At 38.8% G+C, this 26,242-nt stretch overlaps 1 protein-coding gene across 1 annotated transcript in view; it reads left to right on the top strand.

Moving 5' to 3' along the window:
* LOC104279744 (membrane-associated guanylate kinase, WW and PDZ domain-containing protein 2-like) overlaps positions 1 to 26,242 on the top strand; it is a gene marked incomplete at both ends in the record, with an annotated part of 44,453 nt that overhangs the window by 6,569 nt on the left and 11,642 nt on the right. Inside the window, 4 exons of the mRNA XM_009877126.1 lie at positions 9,500 to 9,685; positions 13,714 to 13,888; positions 17,271 to 17,511; positions 18,410 to 18,553. Coding sequence (XP_009875428.1) covers positions 9,500 to 9,685; positions 13,714 to 13,888; positions 17,271 to 17,511; positions 18,410 to 18,553 — 746 coding nt within the window. The remainder of the gene's footprint in view (positions 1 to 9,499; positions 9,686 to 13,713; positions 13,889 to 17,270; positions 17,512 to 18,409; positions 18,554 to 26,242) is intronic.

Below are 26,242 nucleotides of genomic sequence, written 5' to 3'. Positions count from 1 at the left end.
TTTACAGTTCAAAAAATTACAATAGCTTTTGCTGAATACAGGAGTGTGAACCCTGTGTCACTAGGTGCTTGTGCTTCAAACATTGTTAAAATTGAGGTAGATATTCCAACAGAGTTTCTTCTAGCCTCAAAGCCACAGGTTCATGGGTTTGCTGGATTGCAGTTGACCTAAAGTTCAAGGGGCTCCACGAAAGCTCACCATCTGTTTGCCAGACAAGTTAAAACTAACTCTGGTTATTTTTGTCTCTGACTTCAACTGTGAAGCTGTATAACCACCCCATGACCTGCCAGAGGATAGGAAGGCTCTACAGAGAAGCCTGGACAGGCTGGATCGATAGGCCAAGGCCAGTTGAATGAGCTTCAACAAGGCCAAGTGCCAAGTCCTGCACTGGGGTCACAACAACTTCCCGCAATGCTGCAAGCTTGGGGAAGGACTTGGGGATGTTGGTCCACAGCTGGCTGAAGATGAGCCAGCAGTGTGCCCAGAGGTCCAAGGCCAGCGGCATCCTGGCCTGTGTCAGGAATAGTGTGGCCAGCAGGGCTAGGGAAGTGATTGTCCCTCTGTGCTCAGCACTGGTGAGGCCACACCTCAAATCCTGTGTTCAGTTTTGGGCCTCTCAAGACAAGAAAGACATTGAGGTGCTGGAGTGTGTCCAAAGAAAGGCAATGAATGTGGTAAAGGGTCTCAAGAACAAGTCTTATGAGGACCAGTTGAGTGAACTGAGGTTGTTTAGCCTGGAGAAGGGGAAGCTGAGGGGACACCTTATCACTCTCTACAATGACCTGAAAGGAGGTTGTAGTGAGGTGGGGTCAATCTCTTTTCCCATGTAATAAGCAATAGGACAAGAAGAAATGGCCTCAAGCTATGCCAGGGAACGTTTAGGTTGGCTATTGGGAAAAAAAATCTTCACTAAAAGGATTGTTAAGCATTGGAACAGGCTGCCCGGGGAAGTGATTGAGTGACCATCCCTGGAGGTATTTAAAAGTTGTGTAGTTGTGGTGCTTAGGGACAAGGTTTAGTGGTGGACTTGGCATTGCAAGCTTAGCAGTTGGACTCAATCCTAAAGGTCTTTTCAGCCTAAATGATTGTATGATTCTATGAAGTCTGTGCAGCAGTGCTCCAGCTGAGTCTCATATTCCCTGATGGGTAGTGTAAAGCACCGCTCCCATGTAGCCTATTAGGAGTGCTTCACACTCCCTCTGACCTGGAAAAGAGCCATGAAAGTCTCAGGAGCTCCCAGAATTAAGGATGTCATTCTTGTTCCAAGAGTTACAAGGTCTTGGTCGATGTTTCTCTTGACATGCTTTGCAAGGGGTTGTTGTTACTGTTGATTTATGGACCTGTCTTTGCCTTGCAGAAATATTCAAAATACTGAATGTACTTTTTTTACTCTTGATATAGGCACAGAGTGAGGGCAGACTACAGCCATAATTAGGGAATATACTGGTTTTTTCTCATTTTATGATAGGCAGCACTGTAGCAGCTGTCATTTTAACAAGTTACTGTTAAATAATTTGAAGCCTCTTTATATGTATGTGTAATTTTTACTTAATTCTCGTGGCACGTTTATTTTCCTCTGTTCTATAATGGTAAAAATTTTGTCTCCCCTTTGCCAAAGCATTACTTGGGATGTTCTCTAATCCAGCACAGGGGATTATTTTGCACCAAACTACAGTTCTGATGTGGGGCAGATCAGAATTGGAAAACAATAACAAGGATTGAATGAAGAGATTTCACAGGGCAGAGCAGGGGCATTGACAAGGTCAGCCAAGCTTCAAAATTGTATCAGTAAAAGAAGATAAAGTGGATAAATAAAGAACTGCTTTTGAGTGGAACATCCAGGAGCAAGTCATTTTGGCTAGTGCAGAGTGCAGCAGATCTTAGAGTACTAAGAGATTAAGAGAAGAAAATGCACCTGGCCAGGCTCCTGACCTGCTCCTAATGAAAGAATTAACTTCCACTTCCCCTAAAACATATTATTATGCTTTCCCCCAGACCCTTTCCCACGAGAGACCCATGAATAGGTACTTTGGCTCTCATCCCCTCTCCAGACAGACCACCTAAATTTGACCTTACTCCGTGCTTTCTTTTGCTGAGCAGGCCACACATAATTTATCAAAATTTTATCTCCAATCGGATTTCTTTAGAGGAGTCAGTGTCACCAGCTATCCCCAGCTGAATGCTTGAAAGCTAACCCTAGGTTTTCACTTTTAGTTTGGGGCAGATCTGGAATGATTTATCCTCACAGGTCTGTGGAGATCTTTCCAGGCAACTGTCCACCAAATCACTAACATCTTCTAGATGGTTCAGTGACAGAGTCAAGTGGCTGAACTAAGCAAACTACAGCCTATATTGGAAGATCTGTCCTGAGAAATACCTTCATGCTTCCCTCAGTAAGAAAACTTGCAGCATGTGTAGTTCTGCAAGGAGGGGCTCCTCCTGGGGCTCTCCACTCCAAGTCCCCAGTGTCCTGCAGCAGTGTGAGGCTATGGAGGTACAGCTGTGCCCTGGGGTGGCATTGCCTCATGCAGGAGTATCATAGAATCGTAGAATGGCCTAGGCTGGAAGGGACCTTAGAGATCATTTAATCCAGTCTCCCTGTCATGGGCAGTATTGTGTCACATTACAGTTGAAATAGTTAATCGAACTAATTAACCTACTCTTTGCATTACCTTTAGGATAATACTCAATGGTGTGTGTCCTTGGTGGTAAAACTCCTTTCTTGTGGAGCTTTTCAGGGTGTCAGGATAACTTCACTATCTGTATCCCATGCAAAAGCACTTGCAGCCAGCTGGAAATGGCTAAAAGGAGATTTCTGGATTAATTTGTCCCAGAACTTTATGGAGTACACTTGTCCCTGTCTACTTCATGTCTTCATGTGTTTGGGACGCATCTTTCTTTAGGACAAAAACTTTTGATATCCTATAAATCTAACATCCTAATTTCTGTAGGAAAAAAAACCCCAAACATGTTGTAAACAGATCTCATTAACTGGCAACTTCTAGTGAAATTGGAAAATTAAAAATATTTCCATGAATTTTACTGTAGCAGGTACTGTCAATTAGCACAATTATAAAGTGCAAACAAACTGAAAACACAGACAAAATCAATAAACAATTTTTAAAATGTTAAAGGCAGATGACTGCGCATGCTTGTTATAAACTTCCTCCTGTATAGCAAAAGTGGAGTTTTGGATTCAATTTGCCCCTACACTGCCAATGACTGCTGGATTTTCGAAATATGATAAAACAGTCTAATGAAAGAAGTTTCTCTCATTTCTCAAAACATGCAGTCTTAACTAAAAGCCATAAATCCAAGATAAGCCTCTGCTGACTGCAGAAGGCAGCATTCTGAAATGTCTCATTCAGCCCCAGAGTTTCTTTGAACTCCTTGCAGTTTAGAGATAAAAACCAGCTTATTGATCAATGATAACTGTGTGATCTGGGACAGTTATTTGTGCTGCAATTTCACCCGTGCTTCTTCCTGGATAAAATGGTGCCCTGGGGACACAGTTTTCTGTGACCAACCTGCAAAATCTAAAGAAAACAGAGATTTGGAAATTAGGATGCCTGTCTATCCCACCTTGAAGGTCTTTAGAACAGAGCAGTTAAAACCCGAGTCCCCTGTAGAAAATATTTACCACTTGTGGGCAAAGAACCTGGTGTCTTGTTGCTGCTTAGCTTTGATATTCACATTTGAGCTGTTCTGTCTCTTCAGGTAGATTTTTGTATGTTTTTTAAGCTTGTTTAACTGATAGCATGTTTTGGATTTTCTTACATGATTTTGTTTTTCAAATCAATATATGTGATTAATGATAGTGAAATAATCTTAAGACTTGAAAGAGATTTTTAATATCACTGCAGTTTGCAGGCATGAAATAATAAATTGGCTTGTTGGATATTTGGGGGAGAACAAAGCATGGAGAATCTTAACCACATCACTCCCCGCTCTAGATTACTTCTGTCCTCCAGCATATTCCTGAGTAGATCATTTGAGCACAGTGGTGCTGCTCATGTATTTTCAAAGAACAAATTCTGTGAGTTTTCTTTAGCACAAACCTGGGAAGGGAATCAAGATTTTTTCTAATGATTCCACAGACCCCATTTTGTTTTCATGAGAATTTTGATTTGAAGCACTAAAGTTTCATTAATTTTTTCTTAGATCTTCAGAATTCTGATGTATATGCACTCCTTCCCACCTAGTTTCTTAGCCTGTGCTGTGCCAATAAATATGCTCCATATCAGCACAAAATGGGATGTTGCAATTCAAAGGTTCATTAACCTCATAAACAAAAGGAATTATTATTATCATCTGCAACTATGCAGCATGTCACCGATTCCTATTTTCCAAATGAATGTCACATGAATTAGCCCATCAATTTCAGGAAAATATTTTATCTTGATTCTACTGTTAACCCTGATAGAAAATCCACTATACTCAAGCTTCCCACATTTTAGATTACTCAGTAGCAATGAAATTACACAAGTTTACATTTAATATATTCTCCCAATTAAAATATGATATGCTGGAGCCTACTGGTTGAATGAAAACTCTTGCACCTTTTGAGAATTGAGGATATAATAAATATTCATATGATCAGCTGTATAACATTGAAAAGGACAGATGGCTCAGGAAGGTTCATTTGCTTGGTTTACTATCTATATCCATTAACATTAGAAAGGATTGAAAGAATGTATCTGCCAGAGGGTTTAATGGATAAATTAGAGGTTTGATTTTTTTTCCCCTTAACTGATCATTTTTGACATTTAGCTACTATATAGGGGAAAAAATAGGAAAGTTGCTTTCTACAAAATACAGTCTCCACAGTTATGTTTAAAAGTACTGAATAGATATAAAAAAAAATCTTCATGTAAATCAGAAAAGCATTATTTCTTGGTAACATCTTCTTAGAAACAGCTATTTCTAGCATACAGGTCTCCTAAGTGAGGAGAAATCATTTTTATTTCCAAAATGTAAGAGGCTGATAGATACATACAGTGTTAGAAGAGGTATCTGCATTCAGCAACTTCTCTGGCTCTGTACATCTGGACCAAGAATATGGACCCTCAGGTGTAATACTACAGAATTTACTCTTTCTTTCCTGTGGTGTGAAGGAAGTTAATTTGGATCATGGAGAGCAAAAATGGGTGATTTTGTCAAATAAAAATATTAATATAGATAAAAATAGTAGTTATCAGGAAGCTTCTGAAAGCAGACCTTATCCACTTTCTAAATGCAGAGATTTCTTTTAAATCATTTTGTCTCTTGATTTTTTTTTATTTAAATTCTTAGAGCTGATTATTACACAATTAACTACTTTCAGGGAAAGCATTAGCTGGGTCATTTTTTTGCTTCTGACACAATGCTGTAAATATCTGAGGGGAGAGGTTGATGCCTTCAAATATCTTAGAATCTTTGGTGCTCTCAGGATTCAAGTTTTCCTGAACTCACAAATTTTTTTTAAAAAAGCACACCACAGAAAAGTTGGATCTCACCATAAGATCTGTTAGGAAATACTTTGGAGGCATTGCTGTTCTGTGCTAGATTATTTCAATCTAGGATTATCATTTCTGCCTTGACTTGCTTTATTTTCTCTCTAAGGTAGGTTTTCTTAAGGTATTACCTTTTGGTTGTCTTGATAGTATTAGAGAAAAAAAAATCCTATATATCTGTTTTGAAGGACTGTATGTTTTATACACATATAAGCTGCATCTCAATTATTTCCCATATTTTCAACAGTTAAAGAAATCTTTTTAAATCCCTGTTTACCATACTATTTTTCCTTTGCAGTCTCATTCATTGTGTAGTCTGAGAGAACTAAGAAATTAATTGTCCTGCAAAGGGGCAACTTGTTTTCTGTGCTCACTCTTAGTATGAATAGGATTCTGGGGGAAAAAAAGAAGAAGCCACAGATCCAAGTGTTTCTGTATGGCCTGCTGACGTTAAATGCTGTGCAGGTAACTCAGTGTTTTGAAATAAGTGGATCAGGTTCTCCACAGAGCCTAATCCAGGCACGTGCTGCCACTGTTCAAAATGTACATACGTTTGGAGAACAACTTGTGGCAAATTCTGGAAAGAGGTGTGAATCGATTAGTAAAAATTTTAAGAGCAAGCAGAAACACTTACCACCAGTGAAGTGATCTGGGACTTGCTTTAAAAGGATACATTTTTAAATGCTCCACTTAAAAATAAAACTCTGAAGACCCAGTTTAAGGAAAAAAATGTGATGTATTCACAAAGCCCTAATGAAATGCCAAATATAGGAGGTTTCTCTCCAAGAAGAGACCTGTGATGCTGGGAGACACTGAGGAGCTGCACAGGTCCACACTGCCCCTGGCCATGGCAGGTGGCAGAGAAGACAGCACCTACAGCAGACGGGGACCTTCCCCGGGCATGTACCTAGCTTTCACAACTTTCTGATTTAATCAGCAGTGGGTCCACCCCTGAGAAATTGTCTAATCCCTATCTGAATCCTTTCATTCTTCTGTCCCTCCAGAAGGTTTCCCCGCCTTCTCTTCTCCAAGCTGCAGATGTTTACTGTTTTACTGGGTTTATGTTTTCAGAGCAGTTGGAACATTTATTTCAAGACCTTTGAGTGGTAATAATTAATTTAGGGCTTATCTCCACTTAAGCTTAGGCAGCATTATTTTTTCCCCATGTGCAACATCTTCCTTTTTTTCATGAGATCTTGTGTGCCACTCAACTCACTCTATTGATAGTTTCACAGGTCTTCCATGCCTGTTTTACGTGCGACCATTCTAAATGATAAAAATTCTCCATTATGGAACTTCACAGTTCACTTCTACGTTTGCTCCTTAGCTTTTGCTTAATTAGTCTCCTACAAAAGTAGCTCCTTACTCCTTATTCCTTCATAGTAGGTGTTTCACCACCACAGGCTCTTGAAAATTTGAAGGTTTCAAACATATTCTAACACATCCATGTCTTTATGAGTAACCTACACATCAGATAACCTGCATCTCTTAGAAGCACTCATACACATAAATAAATCCTTCAATAAATCCTCCCCTTCTAAGGCAGCAGCAGGGACCATAGTGGCCAGATATGGAGGAGTCGCAGGCAGAGCTCAACTGTGGAGAGCAAGCAGAGACCAGAAACTCCTCAGGATTTTACTGAGAGAAAAGAAGCCAGGAGATAAACTTCTCATGTTATCTAGAAATGCAGAGAAATCAGCCTCGGCTGAATAGCTGTGAGTTTCATTAGTAATTCACTGGATTTGCCCATAAAACCCTGATATAGCACGCTAGTGGTCTCCTTTGCAGAATGTGATAGAGATTCAGGTTCTTTCTCAAAAACTTTACATGCCCAACCCTTCAGCAAGGTCATAGAACAGCACATGGCACCAATACAAGCTCAGAATAGGAGCATTAAATCATCAGAAAAAAAATTGCAGTAGAAAGGCACCTGGACAGACATTAGCTTTGTTCTGAAGGTCACCTACTGCTGAATCTTTCATAGAAGAGCAGGATAAAGGGAGTGCAGTGATACCAAAACATTTAGAGTAGATACATTTAATGGGAAGGTAAAGGCCATTAGGTTTAAGAGGAAGAAAAAAGAAATTCAAAGTTCTCCCTCCCTTTCCTTTTCTCAGATTTTGGAGCAGAATCAGATTCTCAAAGCTCTCTCACCTCCAGCTTTGATTTTAGCAGACATCTCAAGCGTGCAGACATCTGCTCTGTTCACTTCTCAGGTGCAAGAAGTCCAACAAATATTGTTATGGCAAATTAATAAGATTTTACACCCACCTAGCTCCCTCACTACTGAAATTATGTCTCTAGTTAAGTATCTAGGCTAGCAAAAAACATCTTCAGATTTAGAACTGGCAAGCATGGGAATTTTAATTGTGTCATCTTGGCCATAATACTTCCCCTTCTATCTTCCTACTAAACTTCTTTCTCTCTCGTACAAGTCAATCTCATTTTCAAATCTTCACTGGTGTATAGTACAATCATGGTATTTTCAGACAGATATTATTACATATACCAGAAAGAGGCATGTTTTAGTCATAATTAAACTTATTCTTGGTGAAGATTTAAGAACTGGTTTGATGCAAAAGACTCTATGTGAATGTAAACTTTTTCAGTGTTAAGTTACTCTTTACTTGTTTACTTATTGATATGAATGCATGGCAGGAATACATCTGTATTGAGGGCAAAATTAATGCAAGTTTTGTACAAAGTGTACTTATTCATACTTAGTATATTTTAAAGCATCACCGTCAGGGAATGTTTATCAGAAGGCTGGGAAATCTTCACGGAGTATTCTGAATGCATCTCCTGTTAGAGCTTTGTTTCATTTGAGCAATGATAGCCTAAATATTTTATTTTAAAAATAATAATGTTTGATTAATCTTTTCTTTCACCTATTCCAAGTTCTCTTAATATATTAGAATTTTAAGGATAGATTTTTAAAAAAAAAAATAGGTTTTTTTAAAAAAAAGAAACACAACTGTTTTTAAACACCAGTTGCAGATGGATATTGAGGCTGAACTGCTTTGTGATGCTTGCCAGGACTGAAGTGTGGGGTTGATGAGAGATACTCAGACACTGTTAGGAAATTAATAGAATATATCACCAGATTTAATTGTGATAAGTGTATTTATGACTAGTGGAGAGAAAGAAAAATAGCACACTTTATGGAGAGCCTAGATAGAAGAGTCAGCTATGGTGTATGCATTTAGTTAAAAAACAGAGGATAATAGGGAAGAAAAACTGGGAGAAAAATCAATAATAATATTTAGAAAATTCAGTGGAAAAGAGAGAACAAGAGAATGGATGGAGTACATAGAAAAGTGGAGAACCCTAGAGAAAAGCAAAAGGAGAAGCAAAAATAATCTGTAAAGTTGTGTGAAAGTGTGTGTGTGAGGGGCTCTATTTGATGTAGTAAATGTGTCTGTACACGTTTAACTAAATCCGTGCTAGCATGTATCTAATTAGAAAGCTGCATATCTCAGTAAATCTTCAGCACAATTTCTATTTATCAATTAACGTATCTGAATGGAGGAGGAGAACAATTTAGTGAACCCTGGGCATTTTCGGTAATAACCTCTATTTGTATACAAAATAGGCCATGTTTGTAGTGCCTCTGTTGCAACCTACAAATTCTGTAAAGTAGGAGGAGGGAGGCAATTTATGACTACTATTTACTATGCAAATTTATCCCCTTTGTTGTTTTAATGCCTTATTGTTCTCCTGATCTGTATATCATCTTGTTACATGCCAGGTTTGCAAACTAAGAGAACTGTAAACTGGTTTTGGACTTCATATGTATATGCCATGTATATACGCACATCGAGATTCTGGAATTTTGGTGAAATCTGCGCTGTGTTAATGCAAATGACATTGTATAAGAATTTATATTCTTAAACATTTATACTCAAGCTCATCTAGAACTTTCTTCCAAATGAACTCATTTTCTTTTGCTTGTGACAATCGCCGCTTGTTTCAGCATATACTAACTGTGACTATTGTTCCTTCTCTAGCTGTACCCCATAAAATAGGACGGATAATTGATGGAAGCCCTGCAGATCGCTGTGCAAAACTTAAAGTTGGAGACCGGATTTTAGCTGTGAATGGCCAGTCTATTATTAACATGCCTCATGCAGACATTGTGAAGCTAATTAAAGATGCGGGTCTCAGTGTAACTCTTCGCATCATTCCTCAGGAGGGTAAGTCAATGGCCCTTAAAAACAGGAAGAACATTTTAAGTAGCCTCCAATTAGCTTGAATTATGTCACTGCTTGAAAGAACATTTTTTGTTTCACTTTCCCAGTACAGCACACCAGAATTCCAGCCTTAAAACCAGCTCAAATAATACCTGAATTCTTGGACAAGTTTCTAGTTATGAACAAGATGTTTAAAGCAAACCTGGAGAAACCTGAGAAAGAGCTTAGTGCTAGAAAGTCAGTGCTACTGTTTTTTGGAAAAATTGTCTTCTACATGGAAAAGCACCCTACAAGAGAATAAAGTTTTGAGTTCATTTCCTTATATCCTGCTATAAATCAAACCAAATTTTGTCAAAGTGACTCTCAAGAGACTGCAATGGCTGTCCCTGGGCATGTTCAGCTACCAGCTACCTGGGACAAAAAGTGAAGTGAAGGAAGAGTTCAAGTTTGGTAGTTTCCTCCACTATATCACTATAAATGCACAAGACAGGAAAGAACGAAGCCCTAAATGATCTCATTTGTAGGGTGAGCATAAGGGGACAGATTCATTATTCTGGTCATTACTTCACAGCTAATCAGTGAAGATCTTTTGATGTCGGTGTCATGGATTTGGGGGCTGATTTCAGGGCTTTTCTTAGTTTAACAATGTGCTGTACTTGTGTATTAATTGTACCGTATTAATGAGACTGTGGCTTTATATCTCAGAAAAAAATGCCATTAAAGCTAGGAATGTCACACGGCAAGTAATGTAGTTACTTAATGATTCACACCCCAGTTAGGCAACCTTCACCTTCTGCTGCTGCATCCAGCAACTGGACAGGGAAATAGTCTGACATCGACCATCTTATGTACTTTGTTAAATTCACTGAAGGAGAAAACAGAAACATACACAAGTTCAGAATTCACATCAAAGTGTTGCTGTGTAATGACTGGAGATTAGTTTTGCGGGCATCTACTGACAAGTTTAATGCTGCATGCAGTCCTTGTAGCTTATTTAGACCTCCCTGGTATTAATGCCTTAATTAATAGTCCTCTCCAGATTAATTCATATTAGCAAATTGCTAATAGTTCAGCGTTAGAGACAGATACCTTAAATTAAAAAGATGCTCCCACATGTGCGCCTGTGATGCAGTGCTGCAAGATCTTCTTGGGTGCTAGTGGTGAGAAATGATTTGTGCCCAAGGCATACCTTCCCTGTGTGACACTGGACACCTCATTTACCTTCTGATATTAGCTTCCTAGCTTACAAAATTAGGGAAAAATCTAATACCTTTGTAATGTACTTTCAGGTGAAAAATACCATATAAATGCAAAGCAGTTTTAGAAGCAGTTTATGATTTGACTAGTTCATCCATAGTTATGAGAGTAATGTAGAAATAAGGGACAGCATTCCCAATCTTTGTCTCTGAAACATTGCGATACAAAAGAGACTCACAGATGCAAAGTGGGCAATTAAAGCCTGGAGCATAGTAATTACACAGACAAGTATTGCTTATGCCTGCATGAGAGTGTTTTAAGTGCAAATATACAAGCTTTTCTGACAATTAAGCCTAAATTAGAAAGATTTTTAATAAAGTAACCAAAATTTTTAAAATAATTATGAGCATAAATTAAATCAATAGAGAGCCTTTAGAAGTGTGCAGTCATAGGGGACAAACTCACATGTTAAAAAAAAAAATCATTCAAAATCCAAATATAAAATGAGACAAGATCTAGAATGTGCATAGCTATTGCTGTTAGGGATGCTCAGCCACACACATGTCCATTCTGGATGCCTTGCACCACCCAACTCTGGCCTCACTCATTCTGTTGCAAGCAGGAATAAAAGATAACAATGTGTACCTTTGCTGTGGATAATGAATGAGCAATTATTTCTGCAGTGTTCTGTCCCCTTGTGGGTGGAGTCTCTTTTATTTACACTTCTTAATAGGTAAGTGATGAGCAGCATAACTGCGCCAATGTTTCAGGAGAAATATATTTGATATTATCTCAGTGCCAGCTGTGTTTTCTCTGAAGTGCAGTGGGGAGCCTGGAGGAAGATTGGCATCCTTTATTTGTAACACAGCAACATTTCCTACCCCAGCCTCTCTGTCTTTTTGAATTGCATGTTGTTTGGAAAGAAGGATTCTGGTTTTCTTCAGTGTTCCTGTGTAAAACCCTGGTCGTTTGGCACAACACAGTGAAAGAAAACATCAGTTTAGCTGGTTAGTCAGAATTTATTGATATTGGGTTTAGTGCTCACAGTCCCCAAAGATTTAGAAAGCATAGGATACTCTTGTTAAGATCAAAGGGAGCAGGAGCTAACACAAGCACACCAGTGATTTAGATTTTGTGACAACAGTCTGTTATCCCCTAAGAGTGGTTAAAGCAATACAATCATTCATTCTCTCAAAATGAAAAGTTTTTTTCAAACTGAAAAGTATTTCAAACATCTAGAAGCTATGATAAGGCACATGGAGGACAGGGCAGTGATTAAGGACAGCCAGCATGGCTTCACCAAGGTTGAGTCCTGCCTGACCACCCTAGTGGGTTTCTACAGTGGAATGACTGTTATTGGTGGACAAGGAAAAAGCTACAGATGTCATCTATCTGGACTTCTGCAAGGCCTTTGACACAATCCTCCATGGCATCCTTCTCTAAATTGAAGAAATATGGATTTGGTGAGTGGACTGTTCAGTGGATAAGGAATTGGTTGGATTGTCACATCCAGATGGTTGTGGTCAACGGCTTGATGTCCAGATGGAGATAGATGTCAAGTGGTGTCCCTCAGGGGTCTGTGCTGGGACCAGTGAGGTTTAATAGCATCAGCAATGACACAGACAGTGGGATTGAGTGCACCCTCAGCTAGTTTGCTGGTGACACCAGACTCTGTGGTGCAACTAACATGTCTGAGGGAGGGAGTGCCATCCAGAGGGATCTGGACAAGCTGAAGAAGTGGGCCCATGTGTACTTCATGAGGTTCAGCAAGACCAAGTGCAAGGTCCTGCACCTGGGTTGGGGGAACCTCCGATATCAATTTAGGCCGAGAGATTAAGTGATTGACTACAGCCCTGTGGAGAAGGACTTGGCAGTACTGGTGGATGAAAAGCTGGACATGAACTGACAATGTGTGCTGCAGCTCTGAAGCCCAACTGTATCCTGGGCTGCATCAAGAGAAGCATGGCCAGCAGGTCAAGGGAGGTGATTCTGCCACTCTACTCCTCTCTTGTGAGACCCCGTCTGTGTCCAGCTCTGGAGTCCTCAGCACAGGAAAGGCATGGACCTGTTGGGATGGGTCCAGAGAAGGGCTACAAAACTGATCAGAAGGATATAATACTTCTGTGCAGAAAGGCTCAGATAGTTGGAGTTGTTAAGCCTGGCAAAGAAAGCTCCAGGGACACCTTATTGCAGCTTCTAAATACTTCAAGGGGGCCTATAAGATGGAGAGGGACTTTTTAGCAAAGTCTGTTGTGATTGGGCAAGGGGTAGTGGTTTTAAACTAAAAGGGAGTTAGTTTAGATTTAATGTAAGGAAGAAATTTTTTATGATGAGGGTGGTGAAACATTGGAACGTGTTACCCAGAGAGGTTGTAGAAGCCCCATCTCAGGAAACATTCAAGATCAGGTTGGATGGGACTCTGAGCAACCTGATCTAGTTGAAGATGTCCCTGCTCATTGCAGGAGAGTTGGACCAGATGACCTTTAAAGGTCCCTTCCAACTCAAATTATTCTATGATTCTATGATCAGTATTTCTAGGCTTTAAAAGCAAACATGAAACAAGGAAGCAATTTGCTTTGTTCAACTGGGTGTTAAAGAATAGAGGTGTCAAACGGAGTTATAGAAGTGACCAAGCTTTCAGATCCCACGTACTATTAAAAGGAGCCCATTAGGTTTAGATGTCTTAAAATGTAGTTATGACCCAAGAGAGTAAAAGCAACAAAGCATAAATTTTCAGAGGTAGCGTATGACCAGAAATAGTTACTGCCTACCTTTGCCCTTTATTAAATGCCATGCCGTGACAGGTCTTTAATCTCCAGCTTCCCATTACGCAGAGCTGAACAGCCCAGCCTCGGCCCCCAGCTCGGAGAAGCAGAGCCCCATGGCCCAGCAGCACAGCCCCTTGGCCCAGCAGAGCCCCCTGGCCCAGCAGAGCCCCGTCGCCCAGCACAGCCCTGTCGCCCAGCCACCGCCTCCACAGCCCCTCCAGCTCCAGGGACATGAGAACAGGTAAGAGCAACTCCTCCAGCCTCTGCCTCCTGTGAGGAGCACGGGACGCCCTTGTGCTGGGTCTTAGTGCTGTTTCTAACGTCTGCGAGACATCCCTGGTGGAGCTCTGACAAGCCACGGCCATGTGATTGCACTGGCAAAGCATGAGTTTCGAATGCCAGGATGATCTACAAACCCCGTTCAGGTGTGAAACACGTGTTTATGAACAAGGTTCTAGCCAGCCTTCCTCAAATGTCCATCAGGATCGTATGTTTGCCAAGGGGATAAATGCTCAAGTATTCCTTGCTAATAATTTCATTCCTAGCATAATACTTTATCAATGCCATTTACAAAATGTAGGTGTATCAGTATCTGATTGTGAGGCGGCCTTTTTTCATTTTCTTTTCTTTTCTTTTCTTTTCTTTTCTTTTCTTTTCTTTTCTTTTCTTTTCTTTTCTTTTCTTTTCTTTTCTTTTCTTTTCTTTTCTTTTCTTTTCTTTTCTTTTCTTTTCTTTTCTTTTCTTTTCTTTTCTTTTCTTTTCTTTTCTTTTCTTTTCTTTTCTTTTCTTTTCTTTTCTTTTCTTTTCTTTTCTTTTCTTTTCTTTTCTTTTCTTTTCTTTTCTTTTCTTTTCTTTTCTTTTCTTTTCTTTTCTTTTCTTTTCTTTTCTTTTCTTTTCTTTTCTTTTCTTTTCTTTTCTTTTCTTTTCTTTTTTCTTTCTTTTCTTTTATCTTTTCTTTTCTTTTCATCTATTATAGTTCTGGAGTCAGGAAGATAGTTTTATAACAGGTTTTATCTATGATGTGCAATTTTCCAGCCAATTTCTCATGCATAATTTATGCATATGCATTGACAAACTTATCTGTGATGGATTTCAAGTGGCAGGGGGATAGAAATTTGTGACCAGCTGTATTAAAAGCTGTATATATAAAAAGCATGTTCAGACTGTGAAATGATACAACTCTGTGATCTCCAATCAACACTATTTAGTCTTTGAATTAATTTTTAGCGTGTAAAATGGCACTGATTACACTGACTGTCTTTATGCTAATCTTCAGTTACCAACATACCTCATCAAGACCCTCTTCCCCAAATAGTAAATGCTAGTTAAAGGATTGTAACTTCTTATTTCTGGAGGTATTTGAGTTCAGCTGTTATTTAGACACTATGACCTTTAATTCTCCTTGCTTAACAGATGTAGAACTTTCACTTGCCCCTAATTATTTTGTATCAGTTAGTTAGACCTGGCAAATTTCTATGCCTTATATTTCTTTGAGTAATTTTTTTACCTCCTAGAAGACATTTATTTCTGACAAAATCCATTGCAAAGCCTTCACTAAAGTCTCTCTGCACAGTTTTAAGTCAATATTAAAAGTCTGTCAGACTGAGCATTTTCAGAGGGGTCCAGTAAACTATATTAATTAAAGTTCCAGAAAAAAAATTCTTTAATAGTTTTACTGAAAAGCATAAGCTATAACTGATCATGACACAATTTACATACTCAGCAAAAATTGCAGTGCCTTCAACTGTAAATAAAAACATCATCGTCTGGGATACAGCTGGGATCCCACACTGGGAACCTGCCTAAGGATGACCAGAAAAAGGTCCATTATTGCTAGTTCATGTAGTATCATTTTTCACTAGATTTTGTGTCAGATTACAGGTTTTTTTATATAGCCACGTACATTGTTTCTGTATCAAAATCAAAAAAAGATTTTTAAAACTCTTAGAAACACTAATGAGTATTTTTACTTCCCATATTAATAAGGCTCCGTATCACAGTAAGCCTGGTTTTTTCTCTGTCTTCTTTTTACAGGATTATGATACTGAGCAAAGAAAGTAATAGGATTGCATGTTTATGTGCAGGTCTTATTATAGATGCTATGTACAGGTTTTAAAACAACTTGTGGCAGCAGGCTATTTTCATCTTTTCAGAAAAGTCTAAGGGAAATAGTTCTGGTATTTTTGTGTCTGGTTAGACATTCAGCTAATTAAAGCTAGTGCATAGGAGATTTGCCATAATGTTACTGTAAGTGCACTAATAAAGTGATGGAGTTTTAAAACACATTTGAAATATTTTGAAATTTTTAGATTATTTTTCATAGAAAAATTAACATGATGAAAAACAATGCTCTGATTTTTTTCAGAATGCATTTTTTTAATCAGTAACTACATTACCAAATATATTTCACAGTCCATATATGTCCATGTATCTCCATGTGTACATCTATGTATGTATTTATATATACATATTTTTATATATATGTACATCTATATATCGCTTGGTCAGCTGAAAACTTCCAGACCATTATTAAAGCAGAGTTTGAAATATATATTTCCTGTGCAGGAAAAAATATTTCCTCAGCACTTAGGCGAGAGTGTAAAAGCATCCACTATGTGAACATTTTTGTTACATTTAACTCAAACTAGTATTGTGGAATCACCTTGCTAAAAAGGTTCTGGACTTTCTTTATGCTCATTCAGCACGTGACATGGCAGAGGTACGGAGGTTTGCAGTAAGAAATACTCCTCACTTCACCCCGCAGTGCAAAATGCCGTTATGCACTGATTTCCCTGTGGGAAGGGAGCCACTCATTCCCATCTGAGTGAATTAATTAACTAGTCTCTCTTCTACTGAAAGTCACATTTTCTTTGAAATTTCAGGACTCCTCTTCCTCTAACCAACTGCCAATTAAAGCAATATTTTGCTTGTTATTACTTCCTCATTAACCAAATTTGTTTTCCTTTTACCCTGTGTTGCTTCTGTGCATAAATACCGATACGACCTTCTACAGGCTTTTAATCAGATAGTATTACAGGGAGTGTGTAATAATAATAATGCACACTCTATTAATAGATGTAATATCAAAGGATATCTTTCATTAAAAAGATAACAGCTAGTATGATGTATTCTTTTTTAACCTTAAGCAGCTCATAATAATAATAGTTTATGTCAATGGAACAGAGGGGATATAACCGTCTGCACTAATGTTTCATTTACTCTATTGGTATCTTGATTCTGGAAAAAAATCACTTTATTAGTACATTAGTTTCTAGTGAGTATTGTGGGCGTTTTCACATGCATCTTCCAAGTAGGCAAGATAAGTGGGAATTAGCATGGTTTTCCTGTTCCTGTCCCTTTTAGCCTAATTCTGATCTCACTGATACGAGCCAGAAAATTGCGCAGTGTGACCTGAGGGAAAATTACTTATGTCCACATTTCAAAAGGGCTCACAGGTTTTGGGTGCCTTCACTATTTACCCTCTGAAGTTTTGCTCCTCTGTGAAAATGTGTTTTATGCAATTTTGCGATCCAGCAGTTTGCTTTCACTCCTCATTACTGCATATAAAGTGTATTCTTAACGGTTTGCCCCTTTCTGAAGTTGAGTCATTTTGCCTTTCACAGTTATAGGTCAGAAGTAAAAGCCAGACAGGATGTGAAACCTGACATCCGACAACCTCCATTTACAGACTACAGGCAGTCCTCAACAGACTACCGACAGCCTCCGCTGGACTACAGGCATCCTCCGGTGATGGATTACCAGCAACCACCACCTCTCGACTACAGGCAACCACCCCTGATGGATTACAGGCAGCATTCCCCAGACACCCGGCAGTACCCGCTGTCGGAGTACAGGCAGCCCCAGGTACAAAGTGAAGTACTTAGAGCAGTCCTAAACAGAAAGCATCAGGGTGTGTAGGGAGTGGTCATATATCTTGGTAAAGAAGATGGCATTATAGAGGAAAAAGGCACTTTTATTGTTTTTGCTCAGAGTTACTATTTCTCTCTAGAGGAATGTTCTTCAAAATCATTAATATTAATGAACTATATGATCTGTCAAATTACACTACATTTATAATTGTGTGACTGTGATGTTATATAAATGCTATTTTTAAGGTGCTAGAGAGTTAAAATAAAAGTTCTAAATTAAGCTGCCTTTGGATGAGCAGAGGATTTTTACTCCTCCAAGGAAAAACTGGAAAGATGAATCTCAGTCTCTGCAGGGCACAGCAAGGGTGAAACTCAGATCTCCTACTTCCCATCTCCGCCTCAAGGCACATGCCTTAACTAGAAGTGATGAAAGTTGTTGTGCTTTGTCACTCCATGCAGTCCAGCCTGCTGATCACATTGAGTTCTACTGGGAATTTAGGAGGTGTCTCTCCCACTAGTTTTTAGTTGTGAAGATGCTTATGCAGGAACTGCCTGCTACCTCACTTGCCAGATCAGCACTTCTGCATAGACATAAACACACTCAGATACCATGAAAGCGTTGAGGGTGAATATGGAAACTGTCTGGAGAGATTTTGGAAACTACTGGACAACGCGCTTTCAGGGTAGTTTAGACTTAGGCATTTACATTTTGCACGTCTCTTTTCAGAAATGGCCAAAGTCTGTCAGTGCAGATCTACACTTTGAAGATCTCTTTGCTTGCATCGATTGCATAGATGCACTTTTGAAGGGATATATTTTAAAGGGTTTTTTTTGAATGTACACCATGACACTCATATGGCTAATTATCTTTCATTTTGCATTTGCCTGTACAGGACTTTGATTATTTCACCGTTGATTTGGAGAAAGGAGCCAAAGGTTTTGGGTTTAGTATCCGAGGAGGAAGGGAGTACAAAATGGATTTGTATGTATTGAGGTTAGCAGAAGATGGACCAGCAATAAGAAATGGAAGAATGAGAGTAAGTAAAATGCATTGTAATGTTTTGTTTCAACATTTTCAGTTACGTTTGGTGATGGAGTAAAAGAGAAAGTAGTCTTTCATCTCTGATCAGCTTTTAAAGAACCAATGCCAAATACCACTTATAATACAAAATTGCTCTTCAGAAGCTCAATAGATTAGTTGAAATACATAGTAAGCATGTGGAATTTCTTTGCAGAATAAATGTATTAATTTTTGTTCATAATAGCTTATAGTATGTTATACATTTTTTCTCCATATTCTTTCACTCATGTCTAGACAACTTAAATATCTCCAACAAAATTTTTTATGTTACAGCATAATTAACAGTTATTTCTCTAATCACAAAAACAAAGTGATATCCATATGATGCTTAATGGATAACTGTGAAACCTAAGACCTGGTCTGTGTGATTTTATTAATTTACTCAAGTTGCCTTCATGGTATTTGTTAAGTTTGTTTATTGATACTATCCAATCTTGTTTGTAGGGATCAGTTTTTACTATTTGTCTGCAAAGGTCTTAGTGCATTTGAGTCCTGTATTGGCAGAAATCATATTGTTAAATGCATATAAATACTAAATCTAAAAGCATTCACTTAAGAAATTCTGTGAATAAAAAAATACATGTTCTGTGTATAAAATATAATGTAAAAAAAAAGATAGATGATTTTAATCTGTCCAGTTGTGCTAAAGAGGAAGTGTAAACTTATCAAGGGTTGAACATAGAGTCATAGAATGGTTTGAGTTGAAAAGAACCTTAAAGATCACCTGGTTCCAACCCCCCTGCCATGGACAGGGACACCTCCCACCAGACTAGGTTGCTCAAAGCCCCATCCAACCTGGCTTTGAACACTTCCAGGGATGAGGCATCCAAAACTTCCCTGGGCAGTCTGTTCCAGTGTCTCACCACCCTCATAGTAAAAAACTTCTTCCTAATGTCTAATCTAAATCTACCTTGCTCTGGTTTAGAACCACTGTCCCTCATCCTTTGGCTACACACCCTTCTGAACAGTCCCTCCCCAGCTTTCCCATAGGCCCCTTCAGGTACTGGAAGGCTGCTATAGGGTCTCCCCAGAGCCTTCTCTTCTCCAAGCTGAGCACCCCCGACTCTCTCAGCCTGTCTTCACAGGAGAGGTGCTCCAGCCCTCTGATCATCTTTGTGGCCTCCTCTGGACCCTCTCCCAACATGTCTATGTCTTTCTTTGTGTTGAGGGCTCCAGAGCTGGATACAGCACTCCATATGGTGTCTCACAAGATGATGCCTTGCAGAACAGTGAGTACACAAAAAGGAGAACATGAGAGAAAGAGACTACCAGGAGTCAACATTAAGAAATTGTTTACGTATCTAATTAGTGCAGCTTTGTTGAACCAATGTTTAATTATAAAGATGGGCGATGGAAATTGTGTTCCATACAGTAGTAATAGCAGATTTTACAAATTTTATATTTGCTTGTTACATGGATTCAGTTTCAAGGTCCTAATAATCTCATGAAGTTTGACTTCACACTGAAATGGCATCATCATTGGTCTAAATATACAGAGATTTTTTGTGTATAGCTCAGGAGATTTAGTATGCTTCAGAACACTCTTAGTTTGCCCACTTTGTAGAACTGTGGAGTTCAGTTAGCCCTCAGGTATGCCATGAAGGGCAAAACCTGGCACTAGGAACTTTAACAAGGGAGCAAAAGCACAAGCCTTTCCTGTGATGAGGAAGCCAGGGGATCAAACAGGCAGGCAACTGGTAACTGAGATAGATATACTCCAATACTTGTTCTGTGAAATATAGATGAATTCATGCTGCAGCTAGAATTTTAACCAGGAATATGTAGCAATATCTGGTGTTCTCACTCTTTCCTTTACTGTAGCACCACTGTAGTCAGCTGCTCTTAACAAAAAGCCAGAAGCAAGATGTGCATTAGCAGCCAGAATGTGATCAAAGATGGGGAAAAAGTCATGCTGTTAATAAGCTCTGGAATCATATATTTGGAAATATATGACTAAGACTACAGGATAACAGAAGAACAGTGTCTTTGAAGAGGTTTAATTTCAAATAATAACTCATATTTAGGCAGAAATCTAACCTATTAAAATCTGTGCATTGTTTGAACAAATTAGTACCACAGAATAAAGTTATATTTACACCATGAATAGTGTAAATATAAAAAGTGTGTAACACAGTTACACAGCTTTTTTCAGTTTCATTAGGAGAAAAGTCCTGTATCATATAATAAAAAATGTTAATAGGTCATCTAAAATAACTTAAAGCTTTTTTTCTAGATGTGGCCACAATATACAGCCAAGTGTTTCTTTTGTCCAGATAGTTGAACTTTTTTTTCTCCCCTTTAAAAGCATCATTCTTTGGAATCAGCTTTACCCTCCAGCCTTGTCACTCAGTCTAGTGTTGTACTCTCCTGTTTAACAGCCATTTTAACCTGACAGTTGCAAGCAGGTTTGGAAATTTCAAGGCTTTTGTCTCCAATGACCTGTAACTGATGGACAGCAGCTCAAGAAACAGCTTCGTCAAGACAAAAATAGAAAACCAAAACAAAATATAGTAACTACTGAAAAGAACAGAGTATATAGGAAGGTAAGCTAAGGGAGCAGAGTTCTCTATCTGTATCTCCTTTCCTAAGTTTGCATCTGCTGTTAATAATGCAAGTTCATTCGCATTTCTTGGCTGGGACCACCAGCCTGCTCACTGTGGTTCTGTATCTCTCCGTTTCACAGATGCATCTTTATAAAGAAATATGCAAAAACCTGTTGAGTGCTTCTCACTTCACATACCATCATCTTTAAAGATCAGACTCTCTGATCCTAGGCTTTCAGCACTGGGGATGGTAGAACATGCTTATGTGGTAGAATCTTCTCAGGAACATTTCCCAGCTCAGGAGCATTTTCCAGCTTCTTATGATCTACTTATCTCCAATATTGCTTTGCTTCTGTTTCCTCCTCCTTGATCAGCTTTCTTTGATTTGACTGAAGCCACACAGAAAAAGATGAAGCAGATAATAAAAGGTGCAGATCATGCTTATAGAAAGAAATAATGTACATAATTCCACTATTATTCCCAGTCACCAAGCCAAGAAAATAAAAATTAAACCAAGTAAGCTCTTAAAAAAAGATTTGATCATAAAACAAAATGCATTACCTGTAAAGCATTTAGATGTCATAAGTAAACATATTCCATAAGTAACATTTTGTTGTCACTTTAACCAGCACATATTGGTATAAATCTCCCTGCTTTGCAGAAATAAATAAAATAATATAAAGCACTTTAAAGCAATAGAGCTATATCCATACTAGTGGCTTTATAAATTTGGATAATTGAAGCAATGCAATTTTTACTGATGTTCCAGACAGACAAATCAAAGTCTGTGTGTCGTACTCTTTTAGTCGGCACTGTAAAACCGTAGTGACAGGATGAGCCCAACAGCTATGTTTCACTTGGCCACATGCTGAAAAGTCTGAAGGTCTATCAGCACACATTCAAAAGATTCTGAGGTCTGAATACATGTAGAAGTGTTATGCATTGCAGATTTGGAGTATAAATTTGAAGAAGCAAAGACTAAGATTATAGGAAATTGAATCTAAATAAAGCAACAGTATGGAACTATCTCTTGTAAAAGAATATTGAATAGATCCATTACTGAGGAAGGTAAGTATGAAAGGAATACAATATATCAATAATAGGAATAAAAGAGAAATTGAACAAAAAGGCAATGGTGAAACAAGATGAAGAAAGTAACAACAAAATTGGGGCATCCCTATGAAAGTTTCAGTTTGATCTTCAGGCTTTTATGAACTCCAGTGAAGCTTGGGAGCAGGTGAGAGAACAGACTCATAGAGCAGGCACTGGAAATGATGGTCTTTCACTGGCTCTGCCTGAACCGTCTGGATTTGAAAAGATTGATGGAAGGAGGGAAAAGGTTTAATGAAGTTTATTGTCACATCGTCATTTCCAATCAAAAGTTCTGGTCTTCCTTCACACTGGGAATGGCATGCTATGCACTTTTTGGTTTTGTTGGAAGCAAATCCGCTAAGGGATACTCCATTTTAGGATTACAAGATCTAAAATAGTCTTTAATTGCCCTTCAGGACTGGTGGAACTTTCTACTTCAATTTTCTGTGGAATTGTTCTGGGAACCAGAAAGGTGGAAAATTAGTGAGCTGATGTCATATAGAGTTCATCAGTCTTACCAGCATATTGCTTTTTTGCTCCAGGATCCCTTTCTGCCAGTCTATATAGACACTGCATTATGTCTCAAGATTTGACAAATTATTCCCCTAAAAACAGGTATAAAACTTTCACAGTTTTATTACACTCTTCTTAGTTGTGGCACTTTTAAATGCACTGAAACTTTGATATGGGCTCATAGACCCTGCCTCTGCAGAAAGCCTGGGCATACATTCTTATTTAACTTGGATTCGTCACTAGATATGGGAAAGAATTGTCCATCAAAGGACACAATATTCTTCAGGAAGAAGTGTTTCTTCACATGCACCCTTTGACCTGGGTAGCTCAGTCAGTAGAGCGTAGCGCTAACAACGCTAATGTTGCGGGTTCGATTCCCGTTCGGTCCCCATGTGTTACCTGATCTAGTCGAGAGATGGCGTCCCTGGCAGCAGGGAGGCTGGATTAACATGATCTCTAAGGTCCCTTCCACCTTAGGCCAGCTATGATATGATATGACTTCATGGCTGGTAAACTATCCTCGACCAGTGTTGGAGAGCCACAGCCATAATTGTGTAACTTCATATAAAACTGTATGTCAGGTCATACACCACAATTAACTTTGGCAGGATTTTACTGCAATTCATGGATAATATGCATGGACATTCCTCGCAGAAGGCATCTGTAGTGGGGGAACCTCATTCCTTCACTGGAAGTAAATAGAGATCCCTCTTAATTCTATCAGCTGAGCAGAAAGCAAGCTATGATGGTGAATCCTGAATAGCCTACCACAGCAAAAGTTTACAGCACTTGAAGCATGTGACTCAAAATACTTCCATTAAACTAAGTGAATTTTCACAAAGAGCAAGATGTCTTACAAATTAAAAGTAGCAAAGGAAAATTTCAGTAGATCTAAGAAAAAGACTACAAAAGAGTACATGACTATCCAAACCTAAAAATTTATCTCCACCCTCCTTTCTTCTTCAGGGTGATGGATTACCAGAAATATAAGACTCTGTCCACACCATGCCAAAGAAGGACTAAATAGCACCATGTCTGTGCTCTGTAAGACAAAGATGTACTGAAAGGATCACGAGAAAAGTTTGGAGAATTATTAGTGCCTTTGATATCTTATCCCAGACTGGAAGAAGTCTGAGCACATCAGGACTCCAATTCAAGTAATTCTGACATCAAGGAAAAGATTTGAAACTAATGATGCCAATGTTGAATAAAAAGTCTGCAAAGCCTAGTCTCAGAGTAGGGCAGGAATATTGTACAAGCACTGTCAGTGGTAGTAGTATTGAGTTTAATCTGTCACCAGAGATCAGAGATGTAACACAGCCAATGTGGAGCACAGTTCCCACAGCCTCTGAAGATTCAGACACCACTGGCAAAAATTTTACAGGTCTATTTAGATAAGGCTCATGATAACTCCTATTTTACTCTTGTCTCACGTTGAGGACAATAGTTGGCAGAGCTCTGCCTGCAGATATCTTTCCCTTCCTGTCTTAGAGATGGGGAAGTACTGACTGCTCTCAGGAGAATTGTTAAGGATGGTTGTAGTGTTTGCTAGATGTGTGAGATATGATCAACAGATCTCTTACTGCCTTGAATGGTATCTCCTGCAGCCAGCATGTTTACTGAAACCAGCGTCAAAAAACAGTCCGTGGCTGACAGCTGTAAAGATACAGAATATCTTGCACAAATGGAGTTAGTGAATGGGAAATTCATGAAGAATGAGGGCAAAATGTTCTTTCTTACATACAATGTGCATCTGTGTCATTTTGTCACTTTGTGAGTTGTATCCTTTTTTTCACATCCTCCAGGAAAGTCATACTGCTCATCTCTGACATTTCTAGTTTCATTGTCTTGTCAACTCATTTTTCTCAGTCCACATACACCAGTTAGCCCTATCTCTAGCGTCCACATATCTCCTAATACTACAGACTTTCTCATTCTTTTGTAGATTTATCTAATATATTTGCAGAACACAGGCACTGCAGAACTTTATCTTTCATATGTTGCAGTCTTCCTTCAACTCATCAATCATTTTCCCTGTTTGTTTCTTTTCCCATGGTCTGTGCCCCTCTGTTTCAGCTGTATGCAGCTGGAGATAAAAAGAGGCACAAGTGACAGGCAGCTCCTACAATGTCACTTATGAGCTTCTGTGTTGTTGCATAGGAGTCTGTGTGGTCTTGCTTGGTCTGTTCTGCCTTGCTGAGTAGCACAGTGAGACTCACGCTGTGCTGTGCATGGGTTCACAGCTTTCTGCATTTCATGCTTTCCTGTGATAACAAAGTTCACATCAACCTTACTTGTGGTTATTTGCAAGGAAGAAACTAAAGTTTCAGATCATGGGAGACACAAGCATTACATATGAAACTGCTGTCAAAACCCATGCATGAGCATTTGGCAGCATTCAAAACTGACATTTCCCTCCTTGTAAGTGTCCTAAATACAAGACCAAGAAACTTTTAGTTTTTTCCTTCTGCCAGCATGGCTTGTGCAGTCATGTTTGCAATAAGAGGAACAGAGCACCTATGAAACTTGTAAACTTTTATTAAAGCCCTCTCTTGAGTGATAGGAGACATAATCTCAAGTCCCCTTTGAAAAAGCCTAGAGGCCAGGCTTCTAAACAGTAGGCATCATGTCATTGTTGGCTATTGCTATGTTTCCCACAAGAAATTAATAAGGATCAGGACTAACTCTTCAAACTTCTCAAAGGAGAAGGCAGTATATAGGCAGCTATCTGTTTGGACTCTGTAAACACTGTGTAACAGAGGAGTTTGACAAGGAAATTTAAACCTGTCTCACCAGAGCAGGACACTCCTGAACATCTCAAGTCAAACACCCAGAAATCACTTGAGCTATTCTGGGTTCAGTGGATCAATAGACAGAGTTTAAAAGTAGGCAACGTTTAGAACAGCTCCAGTTAATCATGTCCCTATGGTGTTTGTAAAGGCTTTTATGCCATAGAGAGGAGAAGTCTTTCTCTGTTGTGTTCGTAATGGGTTTCTTCCATTTTGGCTTTCTTGATTGCTTATTTTTGTGCACATTTAGCTTGATAATCATCTAGTCACTTTATCACTGTATCTGTTTTTAGCAAATCTTGATTTCTAGGTTTTTAGAAGATCAAAGTCATCTGTTTCCACCAAGTAGGGATCATTCTCTGTCTGAGGCTTGAACATAATACAGCTTCCACAGACACTTCTTTTAAGTCCATATCATCATGTCTAAAGTATCATCATTCTTTTGAAACTATTTTTAGTAGCTGTTGTCTTGCATCTTAAAGAAAAAATCCAAGCAGAAATGGCTGGACTGCCATGTATACTGTTTTGTGAGTTTCCCATTCCATAGCCAGATTTTGTACTATTTCCTGTAGCTTCACACATAGGTACCTTCTCCTAGTTTTTGTGATTCTACTCTCCACACACACATTACTGCTGTATTTCTTCAGTGCCTCCAGAACAGTCTTTGCAGGGTTATCTCAGTTTTTTGTAGTTCTATTGTCAAAAGAA

This window comes from Apaloderma vittatum, unplaced genomic scaffold (genome assembly GCF_000703405.1).
Source record: "Apaloderma vittatum isolate BGI_N311 unplaced genomic scaffold, ASM70340v1 scaffold739, whole genome shotgun sequence".
NCBI lineage: Eukaryota > Metazoa > Chordata > Aves > Trogoniformes > Trogonidae > Apaloderma > Apaloderma vittatum.
Note: the sequence above shows the minus strand (reverse complement) of the source record. Positions and strands in the feature narration are given on the sequence as shown.